Source organism: Ptiloglossa arizonensis, chromosome 8, assembly GCF_051014685.1.
Source record: "Ptiloglossa arizonensis isolate GNS036 chromosome 8, iyPtiAriz1_principal, whole genome shotgun sequence".
NCBI classification, from domain to species: domain Eukaryota; kingdom Metazoa; phylum Arthropoda; class Insecta; order Hymenoptera; family Colletidae; genus Ptiloglossa; species Ptiloglossa arizonensis.
Window position 1 is genome coordinate 8153198 of NC_135055.1, and position 19226 is coordinate 8172423.

The 19226-nt window shown below is 32.1% G+C and overlaps 1 protein-coding gene across 1 annotated transcript in view; it reads left to right on the forward strand.

Annotated features, from left to right (window-relative positions):
* LOC143150343 (dipeptidase 1) overlaps window positions 1–19226 on the forward strand; it is a 214770-nt gene that overhangs the window by 54908 nt on the left and 140636 nt on the right. Inside the window, exon 3 of the mRNA XM_076318535.1 lies at window positions 16035–16343. Within this exon, the coding sequence (XP_076174650.1) occupies window positions 16035–16343 (309 nt within the window). The remainder of the gene's footprint in view (window positions 1–16034; window positions 16344–19226) is intronic.

Consider the following 19226-nt stretch of genomic DNA (forward strand, 5'->3'; position numbering starts at 1 on the left):
CGCTACTGAACTGTCCATGTCACCCATCCAATGCGAGTTGTTGGGAACGCAGTACTGTTCAGTGGCATGTGTTAAACCAACACATGTAGTGACATTAGGTTCTGTGCCTTCCAGCATTGAAGTTTGCCTGAAGAAAGAGCCAAGGGATCATTGTTTACCGATTACCAGTTATCCTTCTGGTTTCTTTTAACGGCAAGAGAACGCTACCGGTTCTGTATAGGCTGGGTTTCTCCATTTCCGCACAAAGCGGACATTTGGGGACAGTCACGCACTAGTCCCGCTCTCAAATTTGAAAATCTCGAGAATCCAAATTCTGGTCACTGCGCGTTTGATCCGCACCAATGCGATTTTGAGGCCCCGCCCCCTTCAGACACGCCCCCTTCGCAACGTAATCACTGCTGTCTTTGGAGGGTGCTCTAGGCTGATCTTAGGCACGGACTCCTTCTCCCCCTCCATCACCTTGACCACACCAGTAGGAGCGGTTAGACAGCCCAGATTGACCGCTGGTCAAAAGTTGGTTGGGCTAGCCGCTACTGCCACAGCAACAGCATGGACTCTCGGATCTGACGTTTGAGAGCTTCCATCTTCCGTCTCGTCAGGACCTCTACCCGCTCGCGGGACTCGCAGCGGTTTTCGTGGAAAACCGGCTCCTACTGAGGTGCATGTAGCACCCGACTCTCGGTCTTATGGAGCACCACCTGCAACCCGATGCAACTAAGGTGTCACTTGACATCCCTACTATCTTATCGGTTTCATTTCAAGTTACTATACCGCTACTGTATTTTTCTACATAACTACACGTGCATACAGATAAATAATTATGATTAAAATCGTTAAAAAACATTATTTTCTTCAAAATTTATCTTATTATAGTTCAACTTTAGATATGTATACACATTTTTTAAGGTTTAGTAATTCGCAAAAAAAAAACAATTACAATACTAAATATTCTTATTGAAAAAAAATTTATTTAGTTTTAATATTCACCAATGTCTCCTATCTTATTATGTGTTTAAGATGTCTTAAAACTGATAGCAATTATAAATATTTTTTAATATATTTTCCAGCCATAATAGAAAGTAAATTGCAAATAAATAAAATTATCAGCTTTTCCATTCTATTTTCTCAACTACGATAGTATCGTGTCTCGATCCGCGCGCTAATTAAATTTAATTTCGTCTTGAGATATGTGTAGATTTTTTTAATTAGTAAATAGAATTGAATGAGTTCCCAGGCCTGTAATAAGCGTATTTCTCAATCTTGATATTTATGTCAACTCAAAATTATATTTCATGTTTCCACAAAAGGTGGATGTTAATTAGTGCTGAGGAGGGGAATTGTAAGCCGTTGAAGATTTAGCAGGAAACTCTGTTTGACAGTCTGACGCCTACAATATAAGCCATTTCAGCCTAACTAATTCCAAGACCTCATGTTACGCAGAGTTGCTGCAACATTAAAAACATTTACCAGCCTTCTGAAAGCGATTAGTACTTTTAAAACGCTTATATGTACTTAGACCATTAATTATAGCTTCGTACTTAACACAAAAACAACGAGTACCTACATCAAGACGAATTTGTTAAAACACTATGATTTAAAAAGTTTGTAGAAGTAAACAATTTTATTTTCTGTAACTTGTGTGCTATTTTTAAAAATTTGATTAGGAAAAACAATCAGCTAATTCAAAAACATGATAACATGATATGTAAGACTTAAAGAGAAAATGATTCCTTTTCCTAGATGAATAACCATGATTAACTACTCCATTCTTAGATCTTTAACTTTGCATTTCGATTCCACTAAAATGCAATAACAATACTAAATAAGAAGATATTTTTTCAATGTTTAAGGCAACAATTATTAAATTAAATCACTCCTCCTGAGAAATAATAATAAATAAAATATTTGAAAAACGTGTTTATAATTTTAATACTCTATGGTAGTACATATAATTATTTCTCTTCAATATTTTAAATTTAAAATTTCAACAGGGCTCGTATTGTTTAAATTCGAACTCGGTGATAAACATGAATCCCATAATTATATAATTTCTTTAAAAATACTTTCTGCATTAGTAAAATCAGTATACAGCATGGACCAAATAACGCTATTATGAGTTAATATTTTGTAAAGGTATTACAAAATACTTTATCGTGTATTAATGATAAAAAAGAATATATCATTTAATAATAATAGAATGTTCTATTTATAGTTGAACCTTCAAATTCATAAACAACATCAGTTTTGTTGAATGTACATGATTATACGAAAAGTGTGTACATCTATGGTACTAAATAGTTTTCCAGAACGAATTTGAAAACAGTTCGGTACGTTACTTGTACAGATCGTTCTCTCTTTTTCATTACTTTCAATTCAAATCGAGTAAAACTTACATATGCAAGAATTTCAAATAATCCCTAGAAATGCAAACCAAACATAAATCATCCTAGAGTTAAAGATTGCCAAAATAAAAATCGTAATCTTCCATGTACATCTGTTTCACGATTTAGTTTGTATGTAAAGTGCCTACAAGCAATGCTCGAGTATGTGTCATTAGCGGCAGTAATACAATCTATATCTCCACCGGTAGAGGCAATTAAAATCCGGGCATCCAGGCCTGTTCATCTGATGGAAAGCACGGCGATCAGAAATCGTGAGTTTCACTCCGTTTCGCCTGAATTCATTTCAGAAATTCCAACGGAGTTGAATCTTCCAGTAGCCATTATGGGTTTTCGGGATCTGAAAATTCACTCGATTTCGCCTGAATTCATTTCAGAAATTCCAACGGAGTTGAATCTTCCAGTAGCTATTATGGGTTTTCGGGATCTGAAAATTGATTCGACTCGGCATGCATGCTTTAAGTTCGACGTTTCGCTGTACGTATATCTGACTGATATCGATTTGGCCCAATTTCGTGGTCCTCGTTTCCTCTCCATATTTTAGGAATTCAGCGAGCACACGCAGAGAATGAGAAAGGAAATGGGCTAAGAGGAAAACAGAATCGGACTAGAAACAGTTAGTGTCAAAAATATATCAACGTTACTCTTTGCCAATAATCTTGAAAATATATAACACTTGCTCCGTCATTTCGTGTTACGAAAACGGACGGTTTTTATGCATTGATTTTTCGCGGCTAATGGAATCCGTGGTCACAAAGTTCATCCACATCGTTCATAATATCAATGCCAATTTTCGATAGATCGACAGAAAGATGATTAGCTTTAACGTTTAGTGAACACTGATAAATCTATATCATAAACGATGTTTTGAGGGATTTTGTAATAGTATCTTACTGACAATGAATATTGTTGAAGAAAAAATTCATTGAGACTTCTTTCACATAATTGGGAAGAAAATCGCCTGGCCTCCAAACAGTGATTGCTTAATCGTCTGAAGTCAATGCCATGAGCTAAAACACAGGGTACCATACAAATGATTATAAACACAGATACGTCAATTTTGAAAAATATCAAGCAATATAGATAATATTTGTGAAACATTAACCGTATGAACATGACCAAAATATTCGAAAAAAATAACTAATAACAATATATTTTTTAAATAATCAAATTTTTAGTTTAGTAATTTTTAGGTTAGTTCATCGTGAGCATGTACCTACCAGATATTACTAACCGCTGAATGTTGTGCACTAATTACTTAATTCATAGTAGTTTCCTTTACATTGTTCCAAAGTTGTATATATATATTTGTTTTAACCCGCTTAGAATTTATAGTTAATTTAGTTACTTTTTTATCAATTTATATCTATAAATATTTGATTTAAGATTTGGATTCTTCGACCTTCTAAATTTTCCACTGTATCGTGCAATAAATATTTCTTATAAACTTTTTCTAGCGCATTTTTTAATATAATTAAACCGTGACTATCACACGGTAACTTAATTTTTTACGGAAGTTCGAAATAATCAAATGACGAACTTGATATGAAATTTCTTTTCTTTCGGACATTTTGCTAATTGTTCTGTCTTGTACGACATCTAGACTTCAACTAAATAGAAAGTTTATTTTTATTTGTAACTACTGTATACAAGTAATAACTACGCATTAAGTTTGTTTATATTTTATGACGAAGGAATCGAGTGTCCACTTATTTGTGTTCTTTCAACTTCTTTATTAGATACTGTTCTTTTTTTCGAGTTTAACATCCCATCAACTTTTAAGTCATTAGCGACTCCTGCAGCGGATTATATCCTTTCAATCAGTTTGGTGTCTTTCAGGTATTGTAAGGTGTTCATTACGTGATTGGGTGATGTTATATCGAATAGGAGGTCGTTAGTTGTCGGTTTTACGTTACATGGATTGTAACTTGATGAATCTATTTTCTTTAGTAGATATTTATCTGTTATTCTACAGTGTCCCGCTCTTAGCCTTACCAGTACAGTTTGTGTGTACAAAAGTGTAAATATTAATTTGAGTTCTCCACTAAATATTCTAGCTACCAAAAGGATACATAATATATAAAACTTGGGACTATAACAGTAGTACTATTTCGACTAAATTTCATTGATAACCATTTTTGCATATCGTGAAATATTATTTTAAAATATTGCTCAAATCCTTTAGGTATCCTACTCCTTGAACATTTCGTGACTTTTTGTATGATGCAGTCGTTGCAGACTACCGACATGTATTATTTTTAAAAATTAATGTCTATCTACTTGTCACATTTTCGTGCACCAAGTTATCAGAAAATTAATTACCCTTTACATGATTTCAGTTTTGAGCGTATGACAACCTGATAGAGATAATAAAGCTGAAATTATTAAAAGTAGTAAAGCAACTGTGAAAGAACGCGGTTTATTTCGTCGTTCATAAATCAATACCACTTCTAAAATGAAATCAATACGTTGCCGTTCGGATGCTTTTTCACACGGTGAATTACAAGGCAGCAGATTTTTTCTACGGAATAAGAACTGATTACAATCTTAACGATGTGGGTCAACAAAATTTGCCTGGTATTATCATTGATAAGACATCTCCAGGAGAAGTGCTGAAGTTTTCGACAAGGACACTGATACGTTAAATTTAACACGTCACGAAAGAATGTTAAGAAACGGTTGTATAAATCGAGGAACAAATAAGAAGGAGAAAGAAGAAGAAAAATGACATTAATCTGCGTTACAAGGGTTTAACATAGAACATGGTTTACGAGTATAAGAATCGATGATGCATTATTTGATTAATCTTGCATAGTGTCTAGCATCAGAAATAAAATCTTGCACATATCGCTCAATTCTCAAACCGTAATACATTGAACCTCGTGTAATAAAATCAAAAGTCCGTAACAGATAAACTTTACGACTAATAACGATTAAAGCTTACATATTTGTTCGAGTATTAGTTGCTACACGAGTTTTTTTGTGATTTACATCCGAACGATAAATTATACACATTTTCGTGAGTCATAAGCGCGTGAGTGCATTCGCGTCGTATATCACTCGTAGCTACTGAGAACTATCGTAAATATTGCACGGATATCTCTTAATATGATGTATGCATACTTGTTGGTTGTTCTACAGATGTAAATATTATCGTACTTTTACATATCCAGTTGACACGGAAAATCACATGTAAGATAACAATAATAACTAATGTATACAATAGTAGCTAAAAAATTAATATTAATTGTACGAAAACGTTGAAAAATGTAAAAGGTTAGGGTACTTTCCTAGAATACTTCTTTCCACTGAATTTATACTTGCAATTAGTTCTTATGGTAAGAAAAATATTTTATAATATTTATTAAACTTGTTTTTCTACCTGTTAAATAATAATCGAAAGACGTTATTGAAATCCATTTGAAAAATTGCAGGTGATTTTGACAATTTTTAATTCATAACTGTTGGTACACCTGAAAAAACTTAAATTTAAGATATACCTGGTTGAATAAGACCTTATTATGATTTTAATTGTTCTAAAAAATACATCAGTTCTCCTGTTATGTGGTATAAGGAATATATGCAATAAAAACTAAATAAACATCAATTCATAAAAGATGGTGAAGTATGTTTAATAAATGCCTTACAGTTTCTGTAATTTTTGCTATACAATATCAAAACATACTACTACAACTTTTACAACCTAGTTCTCTGAAAAAACATCACAGTCAATGTGTCTGAAGTGGCAGGTGTAACGCTAGCATTATTATTTTTCAAAATTCATTTTCTTTTTAAAGTTTAAAGTCATCGATATCTTTTTAAATAGCACCCTATACTTTTTTCAATATTCTTGTATAGCATAAAAAAAGAAATCCAGCAATGATTCTCATTATTCAGAACTTTCATTGAAATTATTGTCTCAAATGAATGTTTCAATAGAAATACTATCAAATATTCACTTTCACAAAGTTTACATTCACATTTACATGTTTGGATCATGTACGTAAAACAGAAATTTTTTCAAAATTCAATGGTCAGGACAGGATGATTTATAAGGTCATTAGATTTGTTTCTTTATATTGTACAAAGACATCGACAAAGGTAGTCTCATTTAAAAGATATCGATGATCTCAAATTTGGTAAAAAATTGACCTTAGAAAAAGAATAATGCTATTGTTACATGTGTGTCTTCATATATAGTACAATTTTATCTTGAAGAATTTACATTTCAAAATAAAATAAAGATAAAACTTCAAAGTATTAAAAAGGGTTTCTAACTAAAGGTATACCTTTTTCTGTGGAATCTAAACAGTTATTAAATGAGAAGTCAAGTAGATACACCGACAATAATATTATAGTTTCAAAGTGAATTGATAAGTAGGAGAACATGAGTTGAGTCAGACAAGAAAATTGGTTTCATAACATATCTGTACATGTTAAGGCGTCAGATAACAATAGTTACTTGTTAGTCATTTAATTGACATATGATAGGACACTTTTAATAAACATGCCCCAAGATTGGAATACCATAGGGAGTACAATTCACTTAATTAGTGTGTGTCATCCTCATATTCTTCATATGACAGCCTGTATCCGAAATAATTATTTAAGACAACATTTAAAGAGCCTGTACGAGATGTTTGAAAGATGTATTAGATAAGATGCATATTTGGGATCATTGTTGTGCTGGAAATAGTATAAGGTGACATGTTCAACTTCTCTGCTTGTGATTTAAAAATTTTTGTTTAAATATTTAAATACTTCATGTTATCCATCGTACTGTCAATAAATTCTATATTTCCAGTTCTATATTTAGCTATGCAGTCCCACATCACCAAGCCTCCTTCGTGTCTTACTGTTGGACAGGTATTGCAAACATAATGTTTCATATTGGGTTTCCTTCACACGATTTATTTTCTTCCATCGCGTCCAAATAAGTTTATTTTCGTTTCGTCCGAAAATATAACATTTTTCTAAAACTATTCGTTACAATTAATGAAAGTTTTAGCGAATTGTAAACGCTTTTCCCTATTTTATTTTGAGATGTAAAGTTTCTTTCGAGTTATTCTCCCGTTGTATCTTTCTTCACGTAAAATTCTTCGAACTGTTTAGTGGGACTTCCCATCAATAATACCAATATTAAATTTATACAAACCCAAAGAATTTAAAAAAATCACTATGTGTATGCCCAATTTTGTGTCGATAAAACCCTAGTAATTTTACATTTTCAGTTAAATTTAAATAAATACTTAATGTTATTTCGTTTTTCGTTTCACTTCTGACTTTCAAGTATCCATGATTTAATTGATTTTCCAGTTAATTTTTATCACCAACATAGGTGTATTCTCAGTTTTGTGAATAACTGAAGTTCTACGCGTGATTGAAGAGGTTATGCGCTGATATGATGGAATAGGTTAACCTTTGCCACGTGTTACCGAATAATTTATTTCACGATCAGTAAAATCGGGGAAGAAAATAATAAACATACGGTGAATATCGGACACTGCACCACACTTTCAACATAAAACACTTAATTTTCAATTTTTCGTGTGCAACTTAAAACCCTGTGTGTTGCTGCCTAGTTACACGTTTCACTCTACTACCTTTTTTCTCTCCATGCATTCGCTTCTTCTCTTGCCACCTCTCACTGACTATTATACATCATAAAACAAAAGAAAAATTCACAAGGGAACTGTACGGTAGTGGAAATCATTTTTGAAACGGTAGTAGATACAAGTTATAGTATATACCTAGTATCAAAAAACCCTAATCAATTTTTTCAAAATGGGCCTTCGTTTTCGAAATACTTTGATTTAAAATTTGATATATATTTCATAAGTAAATTGCTTAAATATTTTTAAAAGCGCAAGTTTTGATTAAGTCGAGCGAGAGATTACGGAAGCGTTGGTAATAGGATCGAATCCGGATTTCCGTTACTATATTTTTAATAGAAAAATGAAAGTCAATCCAATTAATGTGATTAATATTTTAATGGAAGCATATAATTATGAAAATGGCACCGAAAATGATAGTAATGCTAAAGAAATTGAGGTGTCACAAAATATTATTGATTTAATAGATATTTGTGGCGACAAGTTTTGACAGCCAAGGATTAATTAACAATACGTGTCCATAATATAGATAGTTACTATATCATATATTCAAAAATTCACGTTCCACATTTAAACTGATTTTATAATACCAACGTTAACCTTCATTGAAAGGATCAAATCAAAATTTAAAAATATACGTATTTTCCATATTGATCTATAGTTTATATTAACAAATTTATAAAAATGCGAAACAATGAATTGTATAAAAAAGTATAAAAAATGAACATTTTTTAATATATTGTTTAAACAAATTGATATTTAGCAAAGCAGTTTGGGAAATTAAATTCATTATTCAAAAGTATGCAATTTTTGTTTAAACAACTTTTTTCTAGGTCTTATCATTTTCGAAATATCGTGGAAAATGTTATTTCTCCCCCAAATTTGAAAGCTAATTTCATCCGCTAGATATGGATAATAGTAGATAAAAACAAACAACTGTAGCCGGACAGCACCAGCAAGGTGCGGTAAATGAGCGTATCAAGGCCTCTGCTCAACTTTTCAAGCAGGAGCGGTTCGACAGCCCTGACGGTCTGCTAGCTTCATATGGTTTGGTCCAGCCACTGCAGCAGTATGAACCATCGAGCCTGACGTTTTAGGACCTCCATCTTCCGTCCCGTTAGGACCTCCCGTTCCGCACACACATTCACGTTCGCCAGAATCGCACCCGCACTTACACTCATGCTCACTCGTTTTTTGTGACTTGCATTTATGAAAAAGGAGAAAGATTTTTCTTGAGGCGAGCACAGGAAAAACGCCGAAGAGCAGTCACAGTACCGTGAGTCATTGCACTGTATATTTGTCCTTTTGTCTTTGTTGTGTTATAATTATGTATTGCTTTTGTTTATTCGTTTGTGTTATAATTTATTTATTTTTTTATTTTTGTATTACTTTGGTTGTATTCATCAGGTCGACTTTGGATGCAGAATATGAATCGACAAATATTGCACTGTGGCCTACCAGAAAACGTAATATATTAGTATAATATATAATAAATTTAAATTTTCATAAAATTTTATTACATTTATTTAATTCTTTTGCGATGTTAGACACATTTAGTGATTGTAAAACAGCAAAATATAACTAGTACGTATGCCAAAAATGAAATGGCAAAAGCAAACAACATAGCAATGTTAAGACTTACCACCTTACCATTGTCAATTAAATATGTGGGCACAAGTTAAGAACTGCGTTTTAATACAGATATGACAAATGTGGGTAACACATTACCGTTGAAGATACATTTTTCATGTTGTTATCTCCTTTCAATATATGAGAGGAACACAATCCCTTCATTGGTTAATACAGAACTTGAACCAATCGTGATAGTACATGATACGTTCAAAATCCTTTTGCACAGCATTAACTTCCAGTTAACCCACCAGTGTATGGCTAGCTAAAGACTCGAAGCGTGCTGTTGAAAATGCTTACACTATTGTAGGATTTCTATTTAAGGATCGGGATGTATCAGAAATATTTAGTCAATTAACGCACGAGTAATAAATAACAATAATAAAAACTTCTCGAGGTACTTTGAAATCGTAATGTACTGTACCGTATCTAAAGTAGACAGCACTTCTCTAGATACTTTGCACGCTAGACTCAACGTTCTCCCTCCAGAAACGAGATATTACAACAACCCCTGTTCAGGGTGACAACCCTTTTTATACTCCAGAATTTGGAGACTATGTGACTTGTGTAACGCATCTTGGAGATAACGCAAGCGTAGGCCGGCCGTACTGGCTCGCTCGGGTGGTCGCTAGACGGTAATCAGACGATGGGCCTCCATTGTGTCCGTGACGCGGGAAATTCAACGGTCCCGTCGGTTTACAACCAGTTACCACCCTCCGCAGTGGGTCGCTCGTATCGCTCGACTCCCATGCTCTTTCTTTCTCTCACACACACACACACACACACACACACATGCGCGCGCGCCATTCGCTAGCATCCTACGTTATTGAAAAATGGATCTTGTTTAATGTCATTCTCGTTTTGGAAACTCTACTTTTACTGTAGAAAATCCAAATCTTAAATCAAATATTTATAGATATAAATTGATAAAAAAATAACTAAATTAACTATAAATTTTAAGCGAGTTGAAAGAAAAATATATATATATATATATATATATATATATATATATATATATATATATATATACAACTTTGGAACAATGTAAAGGAAACTACTATGAATTAAGTAATTATTGCACAACATTCAGCGGTGTTAGTAACATCTGGTAGGTACATGCTCACGGTGAACTAACCTAAAAATTACTAAACTAAAAATTCGATTATTTAAAAAATATGTTGTTATTAGTTATTTGTTCGAATATTTTTGTCATGTTCATACGGTTAATGTTTTATAAATATCTATATTGCTTGATATTTTTCAAAATTGACGTATCTGTGTTTATAATCATTTGTATGTTATTGCTGCAATACAATTATTTTGAAAATTATAATATAACTTTATTTATTTAAACATTAAACTTTTTGTGCGAATGCTTTTGTTATCTATTGTATATACATATTATAATTTGAAAAGATTTCTCTATACTTACGAGAGAAGAACCTCTATTTGTATCCTCCAATTTCAATGTATTTTTACAGAATAATAGCATACAAATTCCTTACGATGTATGCAAAATATTAGGTATAAATGATTAAACTTACATACTCTCAATATATATTTTAAATATAAATACAGAACTTCGGAGCATTATTGACGCAGTGAGGTGAATAGATAAGTGTTAAACTGACGATTCAAGAATCGATCGAATCAAACATCTCACTCAACATCTTTTTCTTTACTCAACATCGTAAGAGCTGCTATCACCTGAAGCCCTTCGGAGAATTTATAATCTATGTAAACACAAAAGTTATGTTTTCAACTTTGACATGATTTATTTTTCTATAAATTGTAATTGTGCAGAGTTTATTTAGATAGAAATAAGTTTAAGCGACTTTATATTATTTTTAATGAACGAAAATTAGTTCTTTTAGCAATAAATAAATTTGAAGACATTAATGATTCTTAAAGACATTAAATTGAACTCATTTTTTCAGTAGGAGAATTTCACCGACTTAACGACAGTATACAAATAGAAAATCAATTTGTTTTGACGCTTTTATTTGAAGGCTACGCTGTTGCTACTGCATCTTATTCTGTCTCACTCAATTTCGAAATGACTGCCATCGATCTTGGTTATTACTCGGTTAATAGCAAGCACCGACTGTGATGCAAGGAGAGCTAGTGGGACTGTAATTGTAATGGAGATGTAAACAGAACTGTGTCTTCTTTTCGTAGACGGTACAAATACCATTGTCGTAATTTCAAATGAAAATATTGGATCAATCTTGGTGCGTCAGTTTAGCATTTACGTACTCGTGTCGCTACGCCAATGGTGCCCCAATGTTTTGTGTTTGTCTCAATATATACATGTAGTATCTAACATTCATCGTTTATATCTTTTCAATTATTGAATACCTACGTCTAATATTTTACATACATTACAAGCAACGCGTTTGTTGACACTTTGCAAAAATCCATTAAAATTGAAGCCAAATAGAGGTTTTCCTTTCTTGTTAGTATTCCGTCGATGAGTATTCTGTATTCTGAGCTATCATTTTTCTGTTCTTCCTTACCAAAGGTGAGGGCGAGATGAAATGACAGCGGATCAGAGAGACTGAAAGCGAGCGCGGAACAAGGCAGACGAATCATATTGCAGGTAAAGGACGGAGTATTAGACACCGAAAAGATGGAATGAGACAAAGTACCAATGCTTTGTTTTATACAATCGTTTTGGTTTTCAATGCTTCTCACTTGCTCTCATTTCATTTCACCCTCGCCTTCGTAAGGCAGAAATAAAATAATAATGGTGATGAGAGCGTCCAGCAGTTATCGAACAGGCCAAATTCAATATCAATTGAGTAAATACTGTATTGATTGTTAACGCCGAATTGATCTGCTTTTCATGAATTTTTTCTTTTCTAATATATTCCAGAATTATTTTTTTTTTTTGTTACTTGTACATAATTTCTTTCAGAATTTTAGAAGCATAATGTTATTTTTATAAAAGATTCAAGATTGCGTTGTATTAGTATAAAAATTCAATTTGTAGCAGCGATTGTTGCTCCTAATGTATACACATGAATTCATCTGGAAGAATAACAGGCGTTACTGAATTCTTTCTAGGAACAACAGCTATACAAGCTATTGCAGATACATTTAACTTTATTGATGTATATCGTGTATGTAAGTATACACGTTTACGAAGATTTATAAAAAATATTATTTTTAGAAATATACAAATTTTATTTAAAAACAATTGTGGTATTAAATAATTCAATATTGAGTGCTTAATTAAATATTGAGTACAATGTTACCAAATTAGTTTCGAGGAAAATAATACCCGAATATTTCTATATACAATTTTATTTATAAACTTCTGTATACTTATACAGGATACTTTTCAATATACATTATAAAGAAATTTATGTTATAAAATTTTCAAATACAGGTACCCCAATAATAACTTGTGTCGTTCTTCTCTTATCCAATTAAAGAGTATACGAAAAGGAAAAATATTCGTGAACATATGGAAATTACATTTTTATTTAAATTTTCGGCTATTCAAAACGTAAAAGATGAGGTAGTGTAGGAAAACAGATTATTTTATACATAAAGATGTATAATACATTGGATGAGAGTAACAGAACAAATTTAAAATGTATTTAAAATGACCAAAATCTAACCTAAAATGATCATATATGAGTGCGTTTCCCGCTCTTTACACATGATTCGTACCAATAGTATACTGGTACGTCACCCATTGACAATAATTAATAATAACCCATTCTTTATTCTGTCATAATTTTGATAACATTCGAAACCGTGACAGGGTAGGCATAAACTCGCTAAAAGTGCAATAAATAGTTGGTAACGATACTTTCGATGTATCGTGCCTATTTTCGCAGGCAAAAAAGCAATTAGGCTTCGCACAGATAATCAGTAACAATCAAGTCCCTCAGAATCGAACAACAATCAGACTTTTGAACTAGTTAATTAACATTTAATCAGCATTTACTCAATATTCTGAAAGCTATCAGACTTCACTTAATTGCTTTAGTTACAGAAGCTCTTTGACTTGGATCAGTATATGAAACTGTACAGTTATTATTGGCATAATCAAATTTGTATTGCAGTTTGTTTGTTAAAATAAGCGTATTAAAAATTAATTCAATTAGCCAATATTAGTGATAATCCTCTGAGAACTTCATGCACCTCGTTGAGCAACGTCTAATAATAAATCGCGTTAAACTAATTTGCAACTTTTTGTTTTTTTTTCATGTATATTATGTAATAAAAATTCTACGTAAAAATGTATTCGGGTACAATGTTTAAAAAAACCAATATTTTGTGAGGTATCTCACATTTTTTATATGTTGTGGGTTTTGTGGGCATGTTTGAATGTAAATTTTTGTTACAAACTCTTGTGAACGTATGAGATATCAGCGATTGATAACACTCAACCTTTTGAGGACAGAAACTCTAATAAAAAAAAAAAATTCACTTGTTGATAAGTTACTGATAGTTTATCATCACGGTAAGTTAAAATTCTTATAAAAAATATCACAGAAAGTGATATCATTCACTAATAGTGAAAAAATTGATTCGTTTACTTATTTTGTGTTGTGCATCAAAAATTTTGTTGACGCTGTAAGGATGTGCAATAATATGTAACCTGATTGCATACAATTGACAAGAACAGAGTTTCACAAGCTCGAACGTAATTTACGAGAATATGGAACTTTCTTGAATCTTAAGAGGAGTATACCAAAACCGGTTACAAATAATGAAGACATTAAATTATGCGTTCTAACTTATATCGAGTTTAATTTGCAAGCCTCAATAAGGGGAACAGCTAAAGAAGGTAATACCAGCGAAAGTTTTGTCCGATGAATTTTAAAATTGCAAAAATTTTGTACATTCCATTTGTCTATTCGACGTACTTTACATTCAACAGATGAAGATCTATGCATGCGATCCTGACTATATTTTTTACCCCAAGTAGAACACGATTCAAATTTTCCTCAAAAAGTTCTATCAGCAAACGAATGTACATTTACAAGGAATAGAATATTCAATAATCATAATGAACATACATGGGCTACAGGAAATTCATAACTTCGAAGGAATACGAATAACCAAATACTTTCTAGTATTAATGTTTGGTGCGATATTTTGGACTTCTTTAAAAATAACATATTAAATGGTAAAAGATATTTACACTTTTTAGAATTTGTATTACTTGATCCTTTTTAAGATTTTTCCCCTCAAATGCGAATGAATTTGAAATATTATCAATAAGATAATGCACCAGCACACAATACACGCATAGTAATAAATTACCTACAACAAACTTATTCCGACAGACAGTTTGGAACATGTAGTATAACACCATGGCCATTACACTCTTCCGACGTAAATCCTACGAACTTCTTTTTATGGAGTTATGTACTATCTAGGTGTACTCAGTGTACTCAGTATACAGTGTACTTTTGTCAATTGGTATCTGTGGAAAATTTGAAAGTAATAATGGAACTACATTGTTCAAACATAAACAGTGATCACATTAATCGTAACAAAATCATTATGAAAAGTATAAGAAAACAATGCATGAAATGCTTATTATGTGAGGGCGTGGACGTTCGAACATCTTAAATAAAATAAGTACACGAGTTCTTAAAAATGTGAGATATCTTACAAAATATTGGTTTCTTGAACATTGTACTCGAATACTTCTTCACGCAGAATATTCCAAAAAATTGGTACGAGTAAAAAAAATTTTTTAAATAGGAATTCCATTTAAAAAAAGTTTGGTTGCACTTTTTCCGTGCATCGTAGTTCTTTTGAAGAACCAGTTGCATGATGCACCGTGTATAAAATTGAAAGGCAGTTTCCATAGCATTCTTTGACCAGGAAAGTACCTACTTTGGTTAGCTTACCTACATGGTAGGCAAAGCGTCTTAATAAATTTTAAAAGATACGAATCACTTTTAATAAATGTGGTATGATGTTAAATTGAAGTATATTATTTTTCTTCGATTCTTATTCGAGATTTGGCCCACAGAAAGTGTCATCGTATTTAAGAATAGAAATATACTGTCCCTTGATAACAGTAATTCAGATTGAGACTGGAACTATGATATTAAAATAATCAAATATTTAAACACTGCAGTGTTCGTGTATCGTTATTCGAATATCGAATGGAAGCAAAGTTTAAAAGAGAACGATGCACTCGAAGACTTTGATTTAGGGCCCGCACTACACTATTCGAGTATTACGGATGTTCGATATTTGTTCGGTGGATGAAACATTCGAATAATAGCATTCAAAATATATTCGCCGAATATTAAAATCACCGAAACGTTCGTGTATTTGAACACATAAAAATTCGATAAGTAATTTCAGCCCTGCTTCAGACCACACAATGTACCTCATGAAAATATCTCTATCGCAGGATGTACCTCCGAACTTTCATCGGCCCCAATCCAGACTGGGATACGAGGATCGTCCCCCATCTCGTGTGGGATATACCTCGGATTCTAGGTGTGCTAGTGGACTCGGCTACGACGACACGGGTGGAGGTTACTTGGACCAAAGTGATCCGAGGATGTATTGCACCAGCGGTTATTGCATGGGGGATACCATAATGGCCACTAACAGAGGTGTCTGCGGCGAAGAGGTCGAGCTAGACATGCGGAGGCACATTCAGGCATGCGCTTGCACCTGCAACCATATGGGCTATGGGAATTACATGGACTATCAGGTAATTTGGCTTTCTAATTGATTTAATCTTTTTCATCCGGACGGGGAAATTCTGGGTAATAACATTAGCACATCGGAGATCTAATGTGTATATATATATATATATATATAAATTTTATATATATAAATATATATATAAAACAAAGTTTTGTGACAAGAACTTTATCTGTATATAAAGTTTTATTCAAGTTTCCTCTTTAAAAGCATGTTATTAAGAGTATTTTTCTAAACGATAAGACATTTTCAGATTATAATCGACTACAATAAAGATTTCTTAGATTAAAATAATAACAAAACTATTTGTTGAAGTTTAAAAATATTTTAAAACACTGAAAATATTACCTACATGCGTAATAACAGAAGGAACATATATATATAATAGAAACAGAAAGAACTCTGAATAAACACTTCATGTTCCCAAGGAAACAGTAACTGTGAAATTCATAAATTGCAAATTAACATACAAGAATGGTATTTTTAATCGCAATATCATCATATTTCTGCAGAGAACTAGCAAACTCACAAAAACAAACTTTTATTTAAATAAGTGCAACTCACAAATTTGAAATTGGTAGCTATCCAAATTTTAAACTTGACTTTTTAAAGGTTGAATATTTATTTTATATAACAAAATGCACTATCGGAAAAATTGTAAAGGATGATACACAAATCATTTATAAGGAGCTAAAAGACAAATATATAAGAATCATTACTTAAGATTTGTTTAGGAGTTTTAGGATAAAAGTCTGTTTTATTTCAAAAATATTCATTTCATTGTACATAAAAATAAATTTAGCCTTCTCATCATCAAACTGCATATCATGTTTGTGGAAATTATTTAAATCTTCTTCCATTTGAATATTCGCTAGGGATGGTAAAGGAGTTGAAGATGTTATAACGAAAAGAACTAACTTGTAGTTATTAAAAATAATATAAATCAGCTTATACTTATTTCTATCGAGATAAATTCTGTATAATTACAATTTAAACAAAAATAAGTCATGTTAGCATTAAAACCAGTGTAACTTTTATGATTTGTAATGTAAGAAAACGTTATGCTTGTTTTAATTTTAGTATGACTTGTTTTTGTGTAAATTGTAATTGTATGCAATTTGTTTAGATAGAAATGAGTATTGGCGGATTTATATTATTTTTAATAAATACAAATTAGTTCCTTTCGCTATAAATAATTTTCAAAATTATGTACATAGAGGATGTACACAAGTTGTGCCTTCTTCTCGTGGACGGGTAATATATAGGACTAAACACGAAGCGAAGAAACAAACAATACGTGGCAGTAGAACAATGAATTTACCTCTCAAAGTCCTTGACCAGATAATAGTCTTGACTTTTACTTTTAGTTCATCAAACAACGTTCAAGTGTCAAACTTCGACGCGTTCGAACTTCATTGAATGATAGCTTCTAAATACTTGACTCTGAAACTGGACTCTGAAGAAAGTTAAAAGAATTTAGAGTGGACGATGGAGAAGACGCGTAAACACTTACCGCTGACGTATGCGAATATTGCAAAGGGAACGGTGAACTATGTCGCCAATACAAGTTTATTAAGTTTTGCGTTGGATTTAAATTATTGCATTAATAAAGATAAAAGTGAAAAAATGCAATTCGAATTTGATGTACACTTACGAACGCGTTACAAAATTTTATCTTCCTCGTTCGAAAAGGGTATTAAAAATAATGTTTAATTTAAAGGTCTCTTAAATATTTTCCGGTCAATTTTATCATTAATATCAATGTAATATTATTACATAAATTAATATCATACTGCTTGATGATATCCTAGGATTATTTCCATTTGAAATAACGTTTGAACTAATGATTTTTTAAAATTACGAAGAGTTCTATTTTCACATAAAATTTGGTGGACAGAAAATTGTATATTAGTTATGTCTTTTAATATTATTTTAGGGCCTTTTTACATTTCAAAGTGAACTGTATAAAGTCGTATGATCATTTTATTGATCATATATTGAATCATATATAATTAAATTTGTGCTTTTTTATAAATTAAACGACGTGCATATCGCGTTATACAAAAAATAAAATTCGCCTTCTAATAACCTTCAAACAGATTAATTACAGATGGTTTTATTTCGCCTAGGCTCTATATAACGAATAGAATTTCAAAAAATTTATAATTTGTATGTTATTTAAATTAATAGCTAACTTAGGACGTCCTATACATGAATGAAACACAAATTGAATACTCGTTATATTACTGGGCTAAAAAATTGTTAAAGCAAAGAAATTATCTTCAGATTACATCTGCTAATATTTCACCGTATAACATAATATTCAGAGAAACTTGCAATACCAATGTATTTAAATATTTACAAGTGTTACAGTATTTGATATTCACAGGAACTTGCAACGTGTTTAAATTTTCATAGACGTTACAGTACTCGAATAATCGGATCGATCGAAACCGTGTTTCGAAATCTATACCCAGCGACGATAACTGAATTTCATTACTTTTGTTGAACGATACAAAATAATAAACTTTGACAAGTCAAGCGAAGAATCATCCGAGCATCACTTAAATAGCTGGTATAATCTAGCAATGGGGGGGGGAAAAAAAACAAGTTTCCGCGATAAGAATTGAAAAACGTGAAAGAAACGATCTCGAAGAGACGTCCCGGTAAAATGCTCTCATAAAACGAATCCTTTTGAGCGAACCGCACGATCCTCTGGCCCGAACTGCGCTGTCGTGCTCTTATTTGGCTGTGGAAGCCGCGCGGTTAGGAGGAAAAACACAAGGGAGAACAGAGAAAGAGACGAATAGAAGAAAGAAAAATTCATTTTGAAATGGCGCTGTCCACGGAGAGGCTACACGTCGAACTCCAGTGCCCTGGTTCGGGGGAA